General features: G+C 43.3%; 1 protein-coding gene across 1 annotated transcript in view; it reads left to right on the top strand.

Annotated features, from left to right (window-relative positions):
- Nucleotides 1-19,571, top strand: part of LOC139753853 (probable G-protein coupled receptor Mth-like 3) — a 111,109-nt gene that overhangs the window by 9,380 nt on the left and 82,158 nt on the right. Inside the window, exon 2 of the mRNA XM_071670790.1 lies at nucleotides 18,241-18,720. Within this exon, the coding sequence (XP_071526891.1) occupies nucleotides 18,319-18,720 (402 nt within the window). The 5' untranslated portion in view covers nucleotides 18,241-18,318. The remainder of the gene's footprint in view (nucleotides 1-18,240; nucleotides 18,721-19,571) is intronic.

Here is a 19,571-nt window from a genome sequence, read left to right as displayed (position 1 = left end):
CAATGTGTGGTGTGAGGTGGTTTGATCGAGTAAGTAACGTAAGGGTAAGAGAGATGTGTGGAAATAAAAAGAGCGTGGTTGAGAGAGCAGAAGAGGGTGTTTTGAAATGGTTTGGGCACATGGAGAGAATGAGTGAGGAAAGATTGACGAAGAGGATATATGTGTCGGAGGTGGAGGGAACGAGGAGAAGAGGGAGACCAAATTGGAGGTGGAAAGATGGAGTGAAAAAGATTTTGTGTGATCGGGGCCTGAACATGCAGGAGGGTGAAAGGAGGGCAAGGAATAGAGTGAATTGGAGCGATGTGGTATACCGGGGTTGACGTGCTGTCAGTGGATTGAATCGGGGCATGTGAAGCGTCTGGGGTAAACCATGGAAAGCTGTGTAGGTATGTATATTTTGCGTGTGTGGACGTATGTATATACATGTGTATGGGGGTGGGTTGGGCCATTTCTTTCGTCTGTTTCCTTGCGCTACCTCGCAAACGCGGGAGACAGCGACAAAGCAAAAGAAAAAAAAAAAAAAAATATATATATATATATATATATATATATATATATATATATATATATATATATATATATAAACCCCATTTTCAGGGGCTCCTCTCCATCGCACCTCCCTGTTGTTGGTCAATGTTATCCTCTCGGAAAACAGTCTGGAACTTGCCATTTAGCTCCTGGTACATCTTTATGTCGTCCTCTATTACTCTTCCATCACAGTACCTGAGCCCAGTTAGTCGACAGGCGTATGAAAAATTGTTTCATTAACTGTTTCCTTGTCCACAATATTCTTTTAAAATTTCCTGTGTCCCTTCCTTATTTTGGACTCATTTGTTGCTCTCTCATAAGTCACAGATGTCGGCTGGCTGCTGTGCCAGCAAGACCTCCTCCATATGATATCTCTAAGCACTTGCTTTTTGACATCTTTGACTGGACTCTCTCTCTCTCTCTCTCTCTCTCTCTCTCTCTCTCTCTCTCTCTCTCTCTCTCTCTCTCTCTCTCTCTCTCTGTATATATATATATATATATATATATATATATATATATATATATATATATATATATATATATATATATATATATATATATATCTGGGGAAACAGATTATAATTATCGGACGTAGCGACAGTCTCCCGGCTGTCATGTGGTCCACGAACGGCCAAGGTGTTTTGATTCTCAGGAAAGGCAAGGTGACCTAAAACGACCTAAAGTAAATATGTCCACTACATCTACCAAATCGAGTTGATTAGTCAATCTGTCTCATATCTGAGAGAACTGTTATTATTTATAACGAAATGATGCGCTACATATATGCACGACTGACTTCTTGCATCATCAAAACCTTTGTCCATTTCTGTATGTTTTTGTTGTTGATCAGTAGAACTGACTGTTCTGGACAACCTAAGTTGTGGCAGTAACGCGAGAACAGTCAGGGTTTGACGCAATCATTCACAGGTTCACACTAATTCATAGGGCTAGTGACGGGATGTGGTGAGATGGAAATTCCCCTGTGAAGGTGAAAGGTTCATGTTTCGAGTCACGTAGAATGAGATTAAGAGCTTGGTATCAGGACTCTCTCTCTCTCTCTCTCTCTCTCTCTCTCTCTCTCTCTCTCTCACACACACACACATGAATATATATATATATATATATATATATATATATATATATATATATATTAAGGTATTAAGAATATATGGTGTGGGAGGCAAGTTGTTAGAAGCAGTGAAAAGTTTTTATCGAGGATGTAAGGCATGTGTACGTGTAGGAAGAGAGGAAAGTGATTGGTTCTCAGTGAATGTAGGTTTGCGGCAGGGGTGTGTGATGTCTCCATGGTTGTTTAATTTGTTTATGGATGGGGTTGTAAGGGAGGTAAATGCAAGAGTCCTGGAAAGAGGGGCAAGTATGAAGTCTGTTGGGGATGAGAGAGCTTGGGAAGTGAGTCAGTTGTTGTTCGCTGATGATACAGCGCTGGTGGCTGATTCATGTGAGAAACTGCAGAAGCTGGTGACTGAGTTTGGTAAAGTGTGTGGAAGAAGAAAGTTGAGAGTAAATGTGAATAAGAGCAAGGTTATTAGGTACAGTAGGGGTGAGGGTCAAGTCAATTGGGAGGTGAGTTTGAATGGAGAAAAACTGGAGGAAGTGAAGTGTTTTAGATATCTGGGAGTGGATCTGTCAGCGGATGGAACCATGGAAGCGGAAGTGGATCATAGGGTGGGGGAGGGGGCGAAAATTTTGGGAGCCTTGAAAAATGTGTGGAAGTCGAGAACACTATCTCGGAAAGCAAAAATGGGTATGTTTGAGGGAATAGTGGTTCCAACAATGTTGTATGGTTGCGAGGCGTGGGCTATGGATAGAGATGTGCGCAGGAGGATGGATGTGCTGGAAATGAGATGTTTGAGGACAATGTGTGGTGTGAGGTGGTTTGATCGAGTAAGTAACGTAAGGGTAAGAGAGATGTGTGGAAATAAAAAGAGCGTGGTTGAGAGAGCAGAAGAGGGTGTTTTGAAATGGTTTGGGCACATGGAGAGAATGAGTGAGGAGAGATTGACCAAGAGGATATATGTGTCGGAGGTGGAGGGAACGAGGAGAAGAGGGAGACCAAATTGGAGGTGGAAAGATGGAGTGAAAAAGATTTTGTGTGATCGGGGCCTGAACATGCAGGAGGGTGAAAGGAGGGCAAGAAATAGAGTGAAGTGGAGTCATGTGGTATACAGGGGTTGACGTGCTGTCAGTGGATTGAAGCAAGGCATGTGAAGCGTCTGGGGTAAACCATGGAAAGCTGTGTAGGTATGTATATTTGCGTGTGTGGACGTGTGTATGTACATGTGTATGGGGGGGGGGGGGTTGGGCCATTTCTTTCGTCTGTTTCCTTGCGCTACCTCGCAAACGCGGGAGACAGCGACAAAGTATAAAAAAAAAAAAAAAAAATATATATATATATATATATATATATATATATATATATATATATATATATATATATATTCATTTCATTCATTTCAAGCTAAAAGTTTGTTTTCTAAATTGTTTCTTACATTTTTCATATGTATATATATGTATGTGTGTGTGTGTGTGTGCGTGTGTGTGTGTGTGTGTGTGTGTGTGTGTGTGTGTGTGTGTGTGTGTGTGTGTGTGTGTGTGTATATGTATATTATCCCTGGGGATAGGGGTGAAAGAATACTTCCCACGTATTCCTCGCGTGTCGTAGAAAGCGACTAGAGGGGACGGGAGCGGGGGGCCGGAAATCCTCCCCTCCTTGTATAACTTTCTAAAATGGGAAACAGAAGAAGGAGTCACGCGGGGAGTGCTCATCCTCCTCGAAGGCTCAGAGTGGGGTGCCTAAATGTGTGTGGATGTAACCAAGATGTGAAAAAAGGAGAGATAGGTAGTATGTTTGAGGAAAGGAACCTGGATGTTTTGGCTCTGAGTGAAACGAAGCTCAAGGGTAAAGGGGAAGAGTGGTTTGGAAATGTCTGGGGAGTGAAGTCAGGGGTTAGTGAGAGGACAAGAGCAAGGGAAGGAGTAGCAATACTCCTGAAACAGGAGTTGTGGGAGTATGTGATAGAATGTAAGAAAGTAAATTCTCGATTAATATGGGTAAAATTGAAAGTTGATGGAGAGAGGTGGGTGATTATTGGTGCATATGCACCTGGGCATGGGAAGAAAGATCATGAGAGGCAAGTGTTTTGGGAGCAGCTAAATGAGTGTGTTAGCGGTTTTGATGCACGAGACCGGGTTATAGTGATGGGTGATTTGAATGCAAAGGTGAGTAATGTGGCAGTTGAGGGAATAATTGGTATGCATGGGGTGTTCAGTGTTGTAAATGGAAATGGTGAAGAGCTTGTAGATTTATGTGCTGAAAAAGGACTGATGATTGGGAATACCTGGTTTAAAAAGCGAGATATACATAAGTATACTTATGTAAGTAGGAGAGATGGCCAGAGAGCGTTATTGGATTACGTGTTAATTGACAGGCGTGCGAAAGAGAGACTTTTGGATGTCAATGTGCTGAGAGGTGCAACTGGAGGGATGTCTGATCATTATCTTGTGGAGGCTAAGGTGAAGATTTGTATGGGTTTTCAGAAAAGAAGAGTGAATGTTGGGGTGAAGAAGGTGGTGAGAGTAAGTGAGCTTGGGAAGGAGACCTGTGTGAAGAAGTATCAGGAGAGACTGTGTACAGAATGGAAAAAGGTGAGAACAATGGAAGTAAGGGGAGTGGGGGAGGAATGGGATGTATTTAGGGAATCAGTGATGGATTGCGCAAAAGATGCTTGTGGCATGATAAGAGTGGGAGGTGGGCTGTTTAGAAAGGGTAGTGAGTGGTGGGATGAAGAAGTAAGAGTATTAGTGAAAGAGAAGAGAGAGGCATTTGGACGATTTTTGCAGGGAAAAAATGCAATTGAGTGGGAGAAGTATAAAAGAAAGAGACAGGAGGTCAAGAGAAAGGTGCAAGAGGTGAAAAAAAAGGGCAAATGAGAGTTGGGGTGAGAGACTATCAGTAAATTTTAGGGAGAATAAAAAGATGTTCTGGAAGGAGGTAAATAGGGTGCGTAAGACAAGGGAGCAAATGGGAACTTCAGTGAAGGGCGTAAATGGGGAGGTGATAACAAGTAGTGGTGATGTGAGAAGGAGATGGAATGAGTATTTTGAAGGTTTGTTGAATGTGTCTGATGACAGAGTGGCAGATATAGGGTGTTTGGGTCGAGGTGGTGTGCAAAGTGAGAGGGTTAGGAAAAATGATTTGGTAAACAGAGAAGAGGAAGTAAAAGCTTTGCGGAAGATGAAAGCCGGCAAGGCAGCAGGTTTGGATGGTATTGCAGTGGAATTTATTAAAAAAGGGGGTGACTGTATTGTTGACTGGTTGGTAAGGTTATTTAATGTATGTATGACTCATGGTGAGGTGCCTGAGGATTGGCGGAATGCGTGCATAGTGCCATTGTACAAAGGCAAAGGGGATAAGAGTGAGTGCTCAAATTACAGAGGTATAAGTTTGTTGAGTATTCCTGGTAAATTATATGGGAGGGTATTGATTGAGAGGGTGAAGGCATGTACAGAGCATCAGATTGGGGAAGAGCAGTGTGGTTTCAGAAGTGGTAGAGGATGTGTGGATCAGGTGTTTGCTTTGAAGAATGTATGTGAGAAATACTTAGAAAAGCAAATGGATTTGTATGTAGCATTTATGGATCTGGAGAAGGCATATGATAGAGTTGATAGAGATGCTCTGTGGAAGGTATTAAGAATATATGGTGTGGGAGGCAAGTTGTTAGAAGCAGTGAAAAGTTTTTATCGAGGATGTAAGGCATGTGTACGTGTAGGAAGAGAGGAAAGTGATTGGTTCTCAGTGAATGTAGGTTTGCGGCAGGGGTGTGTGATGTCTCCATGGTTGTTTAATTTGTTTATGGATGGGGTTGTTAGGGAGGTAAATGCAAGAGTTTTGGAAAGAGGGGCAAGTATGAAGTCTGTTGGGGATGAGAGAGCTTGGGAAGTGAGTCAGTTGTTGTTCGCTGATGATACAGCGCTGGTGGCGGATTCATGTGAGAAACTGCAGAAGCTGGTGACGGAGTTTGGTAAAGTGTGTGGAAGAAGAAAGTTAAGAGTAAATGTGAATAAGAGCAAGGTTATTAGGTACAGTAGGGTTGAGGGTCAAGTCAATTGGGAGGTGAGTTTGAATGGAGAAAAACTGGAGGAAGTGAAGTGTTTTAGATATCTGGGAGTGGATCTGTCAGCGGATGGAACCATGGAAGCGGAAGTGGATCATAGGGTGGGGGAGGGGGCGAAAATTTTGGGAGCCTTGAAAAATGTGTGGAAGTCGAGAACATTATCCGGAAAGCAAAAATGGGTATGTTTGAAGGAATAGTAGTTCCAACAATGTTGTATGGTTGCGAGGCGTGGGCTATGGATAGAGTTGTGCGCAGGAGGATGGATGTGCTGGAAATGAGATGTTTGAGGACAATGTGTGGTGTGAGGTGGTTTGATCGAGTAAGTAACGTAAGGGTAAGAGAGATGTGTGGAAATAAAAAGAGCGTGGTTGAGAGAGCAGAAGAGGGTGTTTTGAAATGGTTTGGGCACATGGAGAGAATGAGTGAGGAAAGATTGACCAAGAGGATATATGTGTCGGAGGTGGAGGGAACGAGGAGAAGAGGGAGACCAAATTGGAGGTGGAAAGATGGAGTGAAAAGGATTTTGTGTGATCGGGGCCTGAACATGCAGGAGGGTGAAAGGAGGGCAAGGAATAGAGTGAATTGGGGCGATGTGGTATACAGGGGTTGACGTGCTGTCAGTGGATTGAATCAAGGCATGTGAAGCGTCTGGGGTAAACCAAGGAAAGCTGTGTAGGTATGTATATTTGCGTGTGTGGACGTGTGTATGTACATGTGTATGGGGGGGGGGGGGGGTTGGGCCATTTCTTTCGTCTGTTTCCTTGCGCTACCTCGCAAACGCGGGAGACAGCGACAAAGTATAAAAAAAAAAAAAAAAAAATATATATATATATATATATATATATATATATATATATATATATATATATATATATATATATATATATATATATATATATATTGTTACGAAGACGTGTGTGTTTGTATCTATTTCTTATCAGGGCGAGGAGTGATGCCAGAGGCTGGCTCGGAGTTTCTGTCCACCCAGCATTTTGCGAGAGTGTAACAACGCCGAGACTCTGGGACCCTCCAACCAATGAGAACTTCTCCTATATTTCTATAGCCAATCGAAATGTAAGGTTTATAGCAGCAAGGGCGAACGCTTGTCTTCTGGTACCCACAACACCCGCTGAGACTTGATTCCTTTCTCTGAAGCCCAGCGAGGTGGGTGGTGTCCCCTGCTGTAGCCTGTAAGCCTGTAAACTTGTAAACCTGTAAGCCTGTAAGCCCTGCTGTGCTATAAGCCGTTACTGCTATAACGAGTGTTGTGCTATAAGTGTTTACTGTGTTACATCAGAGTTAGCTAAGTGTTTACTGTGTTACATCAGGTTTAGATAAGTGTAACGATGAAGTTAATTGTGTCACGTCAAGCGTAACTGTCACAAGAAAGAGGTCTCCTGGCTTGAAATCTTATCTGGAATATTGACTTATGTTCAGTGTTAACGTAAATGTTTCATGCTTGATTTATGTACCTATCTTTGTACACTTGAATTCTTTCATTATAAGTAGTTTTAATGTAATGCTGGTCTTTAATTCAATCCCATAACTTTATTATTGTGTTATCCTGAGTTGTGCAACTTGACAAATCTATAACGTCCTTGCAAGACAAGATCAGTAGTATTTGTAACAGATATGTTACTGGCGACCTGGCCTGAATAAGTATTGAGTTCGTAACATATGAATTGGCGACCTTGCCAGGATATTTCTTGCCTTAACGGAATCTCTTTCCTTTTCGTTAATCATGTCGTTGACCAGCAACGCTGACGTTGACCAGTTCTGTGGAACTGAGCCCTCTCACGAGGACATCAAATCTTTAACAAAGCATGAGTTGAAGCTTATTGCAAATAGGTTAGAATTGAATTATGACCGGAAAGCTAGTAAAGTACAGTTGGAGACCTTAGTCATAAATCATTTTGCTAGTGAACAGATAGTAGAAGCTGCGCCTGATGTTGAAATTAGTGTCGACAATACCGCTCCATCAGTGACGTTGGCCGAAGCCTCGATCCCTCCTAATATCCCTAGTGATGTTAATGTTGATCCCGAATACTGGCGAATTCAACTAGATATAGCTAAGATCAATGCCGAAATGCAAAAGGAGAGGATCGCCCTCGAACGTGAAAAACTTAGACTTAACGCTTCACCATCAGGACCAGTGTCATCTCGGTTGGGAGACTTACATCTCGTACCTAAGTTCGATGAAGATAACGTGGCTTCCTTTTTCCTTAAATCTGAACAGACTGCCCGTGACTGCTCTTGGCCGAAGTCAGCCTGGGTGGCAGTTTTGCGGCCCCTCCTTTTTGGCAAAGCTGAATCCACATACACCGCGTTGAACGATGACCAGTGTGGTGATTATGAGGTCGTTAAGCAGGCGGTGATAAATTCTTATCATTTAAGTCCGGAAGCACACCGACTTAGATTTCGAACTAAGCATAAGCGCCCTGATCAAACCTACCTAGATCACTTTTGTGAGAAGTACAAGTTAGGCGCGCAGTGGGTTCGTTCTGCGGGAGCTTATATAGATGCTGAATCGGTCCTGAAACTATTTGTGTTCGAGGAATGTAAGGACGGTCTACCCCGTGATGTACGGCAGTACGTAATAACTAAATCAGCGAAGGATTTTGAGGAGGCTGGGAAACTAGCAGATGAGTACATGTTAGATGTCAAACTTGACGCGGGCAGGCATTCAAAGGGCTACGACGGCAGAGGGAGGACCAATGGTCATGTAATCCCACCTGAATCTGCTACCTTGCCGGTAACTCATAAAAGTCAGGGGAAATACTCCGAGTTAAGAGTTGTTTTAATTGTGGCAAGGCTGGGCACCAGGTGAAGGATTGCTGGGCTCGAGTGAAGGAATCCAGAGATTCTACCAAAAGTAGATCGGTGAATCTCGTCTCAACTTTAGGGCCACTTAGTAAAGTAGGTGAGGCTGTCCCTGCTCTTAGGAAAAAGAGGGGTTGCGAGAGTGTTAATCACTTTGTAATTAAGGATCCGTTTTGTGGGAACTACAATGCGTTCTTGTCTGAGGGCTATGTTAGTAGATGTGGTGTACGACGAAAAGTGACCGTATTACGGGATTCTGGTGCGCTACAGTCCCTAATGTTGGATGGCTTGGTGCCGCAAGGAGAGTTTGGAGACCGAGTCTTGCTAGATGGACTGTCGGGTCCCAAGGAAGCTCCACTAGTTGATGTGAGGGTAGAAACAGACCTCTTCACGGGCCATGCTCTCATAGGGGTTGTAGATAGGTTACCTGTCTCAGGTGTGGACTTTATGTTAGGCAATGACCTAGCAGGTGGGAAGATGAACCCAATGCCGGTGTTGCCTACGGGCCCGGTAGAGTCCACGGAGGCAGTGCAGCTTGAGGAAGAGGTACCGGACTTATTCCCCGTATGCGCAGTTACCCGGTCCATGTCCGCTAAGAAAGCAAGTTGCAAGCCCCAGGAGACAGAGCGTGAGGCGGGAAAACTACAGTCACTGCCCGAGAGTGAGCCGAGTGAGGTGGAGCTCGCTGATACCTTCTTTGCTGAGTTAGGCACTGACCCCGCGTCGACGGATGAGAATGAGGCCAGCGAGGGGAGGCTGTGTGATACCCTCTCCCCAGGTATAGCCTCCGTTGAGACAGTGGACTTAAAGGCTCTTCATGAGAGTGAGGCCAGTGAGAGGAAGCTGTGTGATACCCTCTCCCCTGGTGTAGACTCCGTTAAGACGGAGGAAGTGAAGTCTCTCCCTACGAGTGAGTCTAGTGAGAGGGAGCTCTGTGATACCCTCTCCCCTGGTGTAGACTCCGTTGAGACTGAGGATTTGTCTCATGCCCTTTCAAGAGAGAAGACTCAGGATTTGAGGACGTCTTCTGAGGATGAAATTAGTGAGGAGAAGCTGTGTGATACCTCCTGTGCTAGTTTCGAGTCCGAGCGAGATTCAGTGGGTGAGACTGAGGATTTGTCTCGCGCCCATTCAAGAGAGTCTCAGGAAGGAAGGACAATATGGCCTGACAAACGATCTCGTCCAAGAAAGTTTGAGGCGGGCGACGAGGTGTTGCTTCTACTACCGCAGCCAGGTCAACCCTTGGCTGCCCGGTTTCAGGGCCCCTACACCATTATCCGGAGTGTAGGAGACTCAAATTACCTTGTCTCTACCCCCGATAGGCGCAGAGGTCGGAGATTATGCCACGTCAACATGCTTAAGCCATATTTCAGGCGTGATCCTCCCCCCTTGGAACCGAAGGTGCCAGTCTGCATCATCCAACGTCCAGCGGTAGCCGTGTGTGACGAAGTCGACGACGTAGCTGCGAGTGCCTCGGAAGCCTGGGAACCGGACGGAGGCGCGAACGGAAAGTGGGAGACCAAGCTTTCGCATCTATCGGAAGATCGACGTGTACAAATGTCCGCCTTGTTGTCAAAACACCCGGAGGTTTTCCGAAACACACATGGACAGACCTCGCTCGCAACCCATGATGTGGACGTGGAAGCAGCCCGACCAGTTAAATTGGCTCCGTGTCGAGTGAGCCCACAACGAGAGGCCATCCTTCGCACTGAGATGAACTATATGCTTGAGCACGAGCTGATTGAGCCATGTCAGTCAGAGTGGAGCTCCCCTGTTACTCTCGTATCCAAGTCCGATGGGACCCATCGGTTCTGTAATGACTACCGCCGGGTTAATGAGGTAACAAGAACTGACAGTTACCCCCTGCCGCGAGTGGAAGACTGCATTGATCGCGTCGGCAATGCTCGCTTCCTGTCAAAAGTAGACCTCAGGAAAGGGTACTGGCAGATTAGATTGACGGAGAGAGCACAAGATATTAGTACTTTTGTAGTGCTAGGACAAACTTATAAGTGTAAAGTGATGCCTTTTGGGATGAAGAACGCCCCTGCTACATTTCAACGACTTATGGACATACTCATCAGAGACCTGCCTGGTTGTGTCGTCTACCTGGATGATATTGTGATATACAGTCAGAGTTGGGACGAACATCTACAGAGACTTGACAACGTTCTGACGGCCTTGAATAAAGCTAACCTTGTTCTCAATTGGAACAAATGCGAGTTTGTGAAGGCCAAGGTGCAATATTTGGGTTATGTGATCGGCCAAGGTGAGCTAGCCCCACCGACTGCAAAGGTCCAATCTTTATCCCAGTTGAGTGCCCCCGATCTCGAAGAGAACTGAGACGTTTTATGGGTATGGTTGGGTACTATAGGATGTTCATTGTAAATTTTGCAACAGTCGCAACCCCTCTGACAGATTTACTGAAGAAAGATGTTAAATATGTTTGGAATGAGCAGTGTGACATAGCCTTTCATCAATTAAAATCCATACTTTGTAATAGTCCTATTTTGCAGGCCCCTGATTTTGATCGCCCTTTCAAGTTAGCTGTTGACGCCAGCAATGTGGGAGCCGGTGCTGTCCTCTTGCAGGAGGACGAGAACCATGTTGAGCACCCTGTAAGTTATTTTAGTAAGAAATTCAATCAAGCCCAAAGGAATTATTCTACCATTGAGAAGGAACTTTTATCTTTAATATTAGCATTGCATCATTTTCATGTTTACTTGTGTCCTTCAGGCAATGTCATCAAGGTGTATACTGATCACCACCCCTTGAAATATGTTAATAAGTTCCGAGATAAGAATCAAAGGTTAACTAGGTGGGCCTTGTTTCTTCAAGAGTATAATTTAGATATTCACCATATTGCTGGCGCACATAATGTGTTAGCTGATTGTTTATCCCGCTCTTAACGTGAGAAAATTCCTCTTCTAGGAATTTTCTCCTTTAAGGAGGGGGGGGTGTTACGAAGACGTGTGTGTTTGTATCTACTTCTTATCAGGGCGAGGAGTGATGCCAGAGGCTGGCTCGGAGTTTCTGTCCACCCAGCATTTTGCGAGAGTGTAAGTACGCTGAGACTCTGGGACCCTCCAACCAATGAGAACTTCTCCTATATTTCTATAGCCAATCGAAATGTAAGGTTTATAGCAGCAAGGGCGAACGCTTGTCTTCTGGTACCCACAACACCCGCTGAGACTTGATTCCTTTCTCTGAAGCCCAGCGAGGTGGGTGGTGTCCCCTGCTGTAGCCTGTAAGCCTGTAAACTTGTAAACCTGTAAGCCTGTAAGCCCTGCTGTGCTATAAGCCGTTACTGCTATAACGAGTGTTGTGCTATAAGTGTTTACTGTGTTACGTCAGAGTTAGCTAAGTGTTTACTGTGTTACATCAGGTTTAGATAAGTGTAACGATGAAGTTAATTGTGTCACGTCAAGCGTAACTGTCACAAGAAAGAGGTCTCCTGGCTTGAAATCTTATCGGGAATATTGACTTATGTTCAGTGTTAACGTAAATGTTTCATGCTTGATTTATGTACCTATCTTTGTACACTTGAATTCTTTCATTATAAGTAGTTTTAATGTAATGCTGGTCTTTAATTCAATCCCATAACTTTATTATTGTGTTATCCTGAGTTGTGCAACTTGACAAATCTATAACGTCCTTGCAAGACAAGGTCAGTAGTATTTGTAACAGATATGTTACTGGCGACCTGGCCTGAATAAGTATCGAGTTCGTAACAATATATATATATATATATATATATATATATATATATATATATATATATATATATATATATATATATATATATATATATATATATATATATATATATATATATATATTTTTTTTTTTTTTTTCATACCAGCCATTTCCCACGTTAGCGAGGTAGCGTTAAGAACAGAGGACTGGACCTTTGAGGGAATATCCTCACCTGGCCCCTTTCTCTGTTCCTTCTTTTGGCAAATTGAAAAAAAAAAAAACCGAGAGGGGAGGATTTACAGCCCCCCGCTCCCTTCCCTTTTAGTCGCCTTCTACGACACGCAGGGAATACGTGGGAAGTATTATTTCTCCCTTATCCCCGGGGATGATATATATATATATATATATATATATATATATATATATATATATATATATATATATATATATATATATATATATATATATATATATATATATTGTTACGAACTCAATACTTATTCAGGCCATATATATATATATATATATATATATATATATATATATATATATATATATATATATATATATATATATATATATATATATATATATATATATATACATATTGATACTATGACGATCACAGTAATCCGTGATGATATTGATGAAGGTGAAATCGCACTTCAGTCGGAGTTCTGTTCATCCTCTTTATGATTACAAAACACACGTTTCGCGGAGACAATCCGCCTCATCATGAGTAAACAGTTCATAAAGTTTCAAATCCTAACACAACCACAAAGGCTTCCGTCATGCCCGAGAAGACACTGACCTGACCGTTAAAGGGAAAGTGGTGGGTGCCTTGTGGTCAATGAGGGTTGTGTTGGGTGGTTGGCCTGGTGAGCGGGATGCGTGTTCAACTACTCTTCTTATGTTATCTTTTTTTACTATTTCTTTCATAATGATTTGGTTGATGTGCTTTAAAGTTAACTGGAGACAGACAGATTAGCAATTAAGACAGATTCAGTAACATTACGGGTAACTTAATCCGACAAGGGTACAATGTGACTGGGTTGTTAAGATCAACAGTGTGAAAATGTCCTTGCCAGTTTATAAGTAATAGCACTACTGTGTTTACCTTTGCGTACTAAATGACTGTGCAATATATACTTTCTTAGTCATCCTCTCCTCACTCATCCAAAACATTTCAGCTCAATCTCTTCAGTTCTCTCATACATCTCTCACCACCACTCTTCTCTCGTATCCATTCATTTCTTATTCGATCAACCCTCCTCACACCACATATTGTCCTCATTTGTAACACACCCTTGCCGTATTCTGTCATTTTAGGCCCACGCCTTGCAAGAGAGCAAGTCCAGTGGGACCACTACATATCATCAAACATGCCCATATTTGCCCTCACCGACAGTGGCTTCTCTTTCCAAACTTTCCTCAGTGCGTCCAGGACCTACGTCCTCCCCTCACCCACGTCTAGTTCACTTCAGTTCCCTAGTTCCATTCGCTGCCATGTCTTCTCCCAAGTATGAAAAACACTACTTTCTGCAAGTTTTCTCCATTCAGACTCACATTTCAGGTAACCTGTGTCTCCACTGCTAAATTTGATTACATTGATTTTTTCACATGTCCTGAAATATCTCCTTTCACACACTCTTCCAAACTCAGACACCATGTTCTGCAGTTTCTCACTCAAATCTTGACCAGCATTATTGTCCTCAGTAAACAGTTAATGAATCACCTCTCAGGTCCCTACCCCCAACCCCGAAAGACTGCAGACCTGCCATTCTCTCCAAAACCCTCGCGTTCCCATCCATTAATGAATTAAACAGCCATGATAGCATCACACCCATGCCACAGCCCTATGTTCATCTGGAACCTCTTAACCTCCTCTCCTCCTACTCGCTCACACTTCTTAATCTCTTGATAGAAGCTCCTTACTGCTTATAGTAGCTTTCCTCTTACGCCATAAATTCGTAACACCCTCTATAAACCCTCTACCTGCACTATCATATCCCTTCTCCAGATCTAAAAATGCCCCGTATAAATCCTTCTGTTTCCTTAAATATTTCTCGCGAAAATTGTTCGAAGCAAACATCCACACATCTACCATTCTTGATGCCGCATTGTTCCTTTGTGTGTGCCACCATACTTTCCACTGCCGCTTTCCCGCACAACTTACCATGGGAGATAGGGAGCTTGTGTGTGTGTGTGTGTGTGTGTGTGTGTGTGTGTGTGTGTGTGCAAACTGTAGGCTGACGTCAGTCATTCCTTCGTAAACATGGATCTGGGTAAGAGTGAGATCTGATTAGAGTAAACGTGTCACGTCTGTCCATCTCTATACGACTTTTTGGCTGGATGAACAGGTAGTAGTTCGTTTTATATTAAGAATACTATGACTAGGAAGCAAAAATTTAGTTTGATGAATAAGAGAGTGTGATCAGGAAGAGAATCGGAGCGTCAAAAACTGCGGCCAATGTTGTCAGGCTTAGGAGTCATCATTGTAAGTTGCTTAGCCCGCGCTTCATTCACTGGCCGAGAGATGTATCAGTTAAGGATAATCTCTTAAAATTGTTTAGTCAGTCGAAAGTAAAAATTCTGATTGTAAGAATGCTAGAAGTTACATAGTGTTTAAGTTCTTTCCTGGTTTGTATCAATAATGTTTCTGTAAGTGCTAAGGTAACGAGACCTGGCATCCTTCATAGGATGAAGGAGGCTGTAAAATGTATTCTTGGTGTTCATGTTAGAAAATACAGCGAAAAAGTGACAATTGAATACTCAACTGAAATGTATCGAACATGGAAAAATGAAAGAGTGAATTAGTGGAGTAATTGACCAAGGAAACTGGACTAATTGCCTTGGTAATACAAGAAATGTCATCCTACATTACGCAGAACAGAGACTAGGTCAGTGCTGGGTCAGTTAGTACCAGGTCAGCTTGCAGTGCTGCTTTCCTAGCCCGGGTGAACAAAACGCTGACATATACCACAATCGCGGTAAGTCACACCTCACTCTGTCACTCTAGGATGTGTTTAGTGTGTCAAGCTCGTTCCCTGTAGGAGTAACGAGCCAATACTGTGCTTACAGGGACGCCTATAGCTTCAGTTTCAACAGGGCGCCAATAGGGACCGAGCGCCAGTAGGGGCCAGGTGTTAGTAGGAGAGAGAGAGAGAGAGAGAGAGAGAGAGAGAGAGAGAGAGAGAGAGAGAGAGAGAGAGAGAGAGAGAATCTCGGCTATGTGAAGGCGGAAACTTTGAACCATACAAAGGTCGTACGCAGGGCGCGCTTAGCCGCTGCAAGCAGTGCACGTACAGGCCCACCTGACCTTGGGAGCGTGGGCGTCTCTCAGGAGGGACTCTCGCACGCCTGAACTCCAGTGTTCGTAACAGACCGACACGATCGGAAGGACGTGGTGCACCGCACGTCCGGACTGCCAAGCAGACGGTCGGCAATGCAGCTAAGATCATGTTTTAAGGACCTGTGTAACCAGTTGATGCTCCCTTAAGTGAACTTTCAACACCAGAGACCGGACAGAACCGCCAGTTAGTATTATGCTGTGCGGCAGGAATTACAGCGCACATCTTGTTTTGAGATGAACGTAATCTAAGTGCATTTTCCACAATCATTTCCTTGCATACAGTTGTATATTATAAGAGCTACTTCAACTCTGTGCCGATACTCTGCATGCCTCTGTTTTTAATCTAATTATTTCTTATACTTGTGAATTATGGTAATTAGTTATTCTTAGCAGGTGTTTTAGATGCATGCCACACTACTTCTTCTGGTGGTTAGATTTATATATGAAAAGTCAGAATGTTAGCGGCCTTCCCTCATCCCACAGGAAAGTGAATGGTCACTGTAAACTTTGTCCTGCGGCCTATGTGAGTCTTGTAATGTCTTGATGAAGGAGGTTTGTTGAAGCCATGGCTTAAGGACCCCCATGGAACTCATGATTGACCATCACCACAGCTGTCGAAGTATTTTTGGTAGTGTGTGTGTGTGTGTGTGTGTCTCAGTCCGTGTATCGCTGCTAATATTCCCCAACCAACAAGACCCCCTTTCTTTGGCTCTTCTCTGTACACCAAAGAAGAAAGATAATTGCCGATGGCAACATCTACAACGTCTGATATATAGATTGGCTTCAACAACGTCAGCAGTGAGGCAAGCACCTCACTGATCCCAAGACAAATTTGCTGTGGCATACCTTTAAGCTGTGAAACAGCAGCCCAGGTTGCACGAGCCTGTGTTGGCAGCCTCGCCCAGGATAAAGTCACCGACAGACTAAACTTTCAAGAAGTCTATCGATCATGTGGGAAGGGATGCTGTCACCGATGTTCACCCAGTACTCTCCGTCCTTTTCCCTCTTCATACGTACATGCTACAGCACACCTGCGACTTAGATTTTTAACGACCTTGAGACCAAGTCAACTGAAGGAGTCCAGCAAGGCGTTCTCTCTGCCCCTCTGTTATTTTGCTTAGCCTCTGAAGAACTTTAGTGAGAGACTACCGTATGAGCTGAGTAAATAATTCTAGGATGATGGCACCTTCTAAATGTGAGCTCATCACCGCTACTCAGGAGATTTCTGACAGCTTTTTTTTTTGTTTTTTTGTGTGTGTGTGTGTGTGTGTGTGTTAGCTGAGGCGGTACGGGCAGCTGAGATCTAAATCAAAGCCATGAACAGCTGGGTTGACCATGGACCGACTGCCGAAACAAGGATTCGAACCTAAAGTCACAAATTATAGACGTATGCAGAAAGAAAAATTAAAACGGCCCATCCTTCAGTAGGCAACGGTCAGACAATAATTATATAGTGCAGAAACTTGCTGAGTATTACGTGGTCTGGCTCATGATGTGGCCACACATGCAGCCACATACCGCGAGCGAAAGCCAAAGTAATACTTATCAAAGAGGGAAAGCGAACCAACATTGCGGTGTCGGGTCAAGGTATAAGGTAAGATCGAGCGAGGTGGTAAATCTAAATTATTTAGACTTAACTTTAGCGAGTAGGTAGAGCTAGAACATTTTACCTGTCCCAAGAGATGGTTGTTTATATCACAATGAACTACACACGCGTTGTTCTTGGTGTTTGATCGCCACTTATATCTGCCTCCACTAACTATCATCTTGTATACAAGTCCTGAGACGTCTCTCCGTCGTATATTTTGCTGCAGCACCTCACGGGATGGTGAACACTTCGGCTCATGATTCTCGTCGCTGAGAATCCTTGGCGGGCACGATTGGAATAAAGCGCGGAGTTGTCAGAGTCCGAGGCCCTTAAGAGAGAGCAGCAACTCAGTAAAGTGTAGATGCAGAAAAGCAAAACAATATGTCTAGTGTAACACCTACTGAATGTCATCAAAATGTGCATACTTATCCTGAACGTCATACATACCTCCTCCTCCCGACAGTGCTCCTTATGACCCCCTTCCCTCTCTTACACTACTGACGTCACGTACCCTTTCCCTTCCCTGATCTCTCCCTCCCCCAATCCACCGCTACATTTGAGTAGATGGACTGGAGTTCTGGTGTGTTTTCATGGCCAATGTACACAGTGAGAGTGTATGTCGTCTTAAATCGTTAACACCTAATGGTGTTCAGATTTTTCGGTTGCTCCTGTGTTGACGTTGAAGGCCTGGCGACTGATGGGTCTAAAGCGCAGCCAATCAACTACAGCGTGGCCAGTGACTTGACAAAGCCCGTAACGGGAAATAGTGTCATTTTGATAAAGAACTCCTCAACAAAGATATATTTAGAACGTATTGAGGGTTAACTAAGAATTATTAGTGTGTCGAGGTTCATGATCCTGTTTATTATCTGATACATATTTACGAAGATACATTAGGCATTGTACACAAGTTCTCACGGTTCCATTGATCATTACCAAGACTTTAGGCAACAAAATATGCTGGATTTGGGAATTTTGTTAATAATTTCTTCTTGAAAAATCACACATACCTTACCATCAGGGAAGCTGTTTTGAAAACAGTTTTGGAAAATCAATGTAACATGAAAAGAGAGAAATTATGAAAGAAAAAATTACTTATAATTTCATTTATGTTTGTTTCACAGATCTGAGCAAGTACCACAAGGAAAACATTATCAGTCGGACAGCCGTATGAATATGCAAGCATTACTAAACTTGGCTGGATGGTTGCTCCTGTCCAGTCTAGGTTGCGAGGCCATCTCAAAAATATCAACCTCGCAGCGAGGAAGGGATGGAGCTGTTGCATGGAGGACCAATCTCTGATCAAGAATGGATGTACTCCCGTGGCAGGAGCGTCTACTTTCTCACCACCACTGGAATACATTAATACATCCAAAGCTTCACCAGATTTAGTGCTATGGAGTCCTCTTGATCTGAAGTGCCCACCGGGTTTCAAGATCAATTGGTATGGTCTAGATGGAAAACACAATATATTGATTTTGGAAGAAGATGGAGTTCGAATAAGGTGGAGGGAGCAGCTTTACAAATATACGAAAGATTTCTGCGTGGAACTTCATCCTGATGAGGGATATCGTGCCGCTATATGTCGGCCTGACCTACCTAACGTAAGTCGTTTTTCACAGTGAGTTTTTCAACCCTAGAACGAAGTTTTCTCGATTAGAATTAGTTTCCAAGAGTTGTGAAGGAGCGAGAGTTTTCTTTAGGATATGGATATAAAAGGAAATAATGAACGACCCCAGTGACTGTAAAGAACAAGATGGGTTTAGGAAGGGGAATGGATGAGTACACTAGATTCTTTTTATACTCATTCTAGTAGCGTAGGACCAATTATCACCCATCTCTCTCCATCCACTTTCAGTTTTACCCATATCAATCTAGTTTACTTTCTTACACTCTATCACACATTCCCACACCTCGTGCTTCAGGAGGAGTGCTACTCCTTTCTTTGCTCTTCTCCTCTCACTAACCCCTAACTTTACTCCCAAGACATTCCCAAACCACTCTTTCCCATTACCCTTGAGCTTCGTTTCACTTGAACCAAAACATCCAAGTTCCTTTCTTCAAACATACTACCTATCCCTCATTTCTTCTCATCTTGGTTACATCCACACACATTTAGACACCCCAGTCTGAGCCTTCGAGGAGGATGAGCACTCCCTGCATGACTCCTTCTTCTGTTTCCCCTTTTGGAAAGTTAAATACAAGGAGGGGGGGGGGGGGGGCAGCCCCTGATCACGCTTCCTTTAGTCGCTTTCTATGACATTCGGGGAATGCGTGGGAAGTATTCTTTCTTCCCTATCCCCATAGATATCTCCCCTATATATATATATATATATATATATATATATATATATATATATATATATATATATATATATATATATATATATATATACATATATATATATATATCAGTGGATTGAAGCAAGGCATGTGAAGCGTCTGGGGTAAACCA

The sequence above is a fragment of the Panulirus ornatus genome, chromosome 15 (genome assembly GCF_036320965.1).
Source record: "Panulirus ornatus isolate Po-2019 chromosome 15, ASM3632096v1, whole genome shotgun sequence".
Lineage (NCBI taxonomy): Eukaryota > Metazoa > Arthropoda > Malacostraca > Decapoda > Palinuridae > Panulirus > Panulirus ornatus.
Note: the sequence above shows the minus strand (reverse complement) of the source record. Positions and strands in the feature narration are given on the sequence as shown.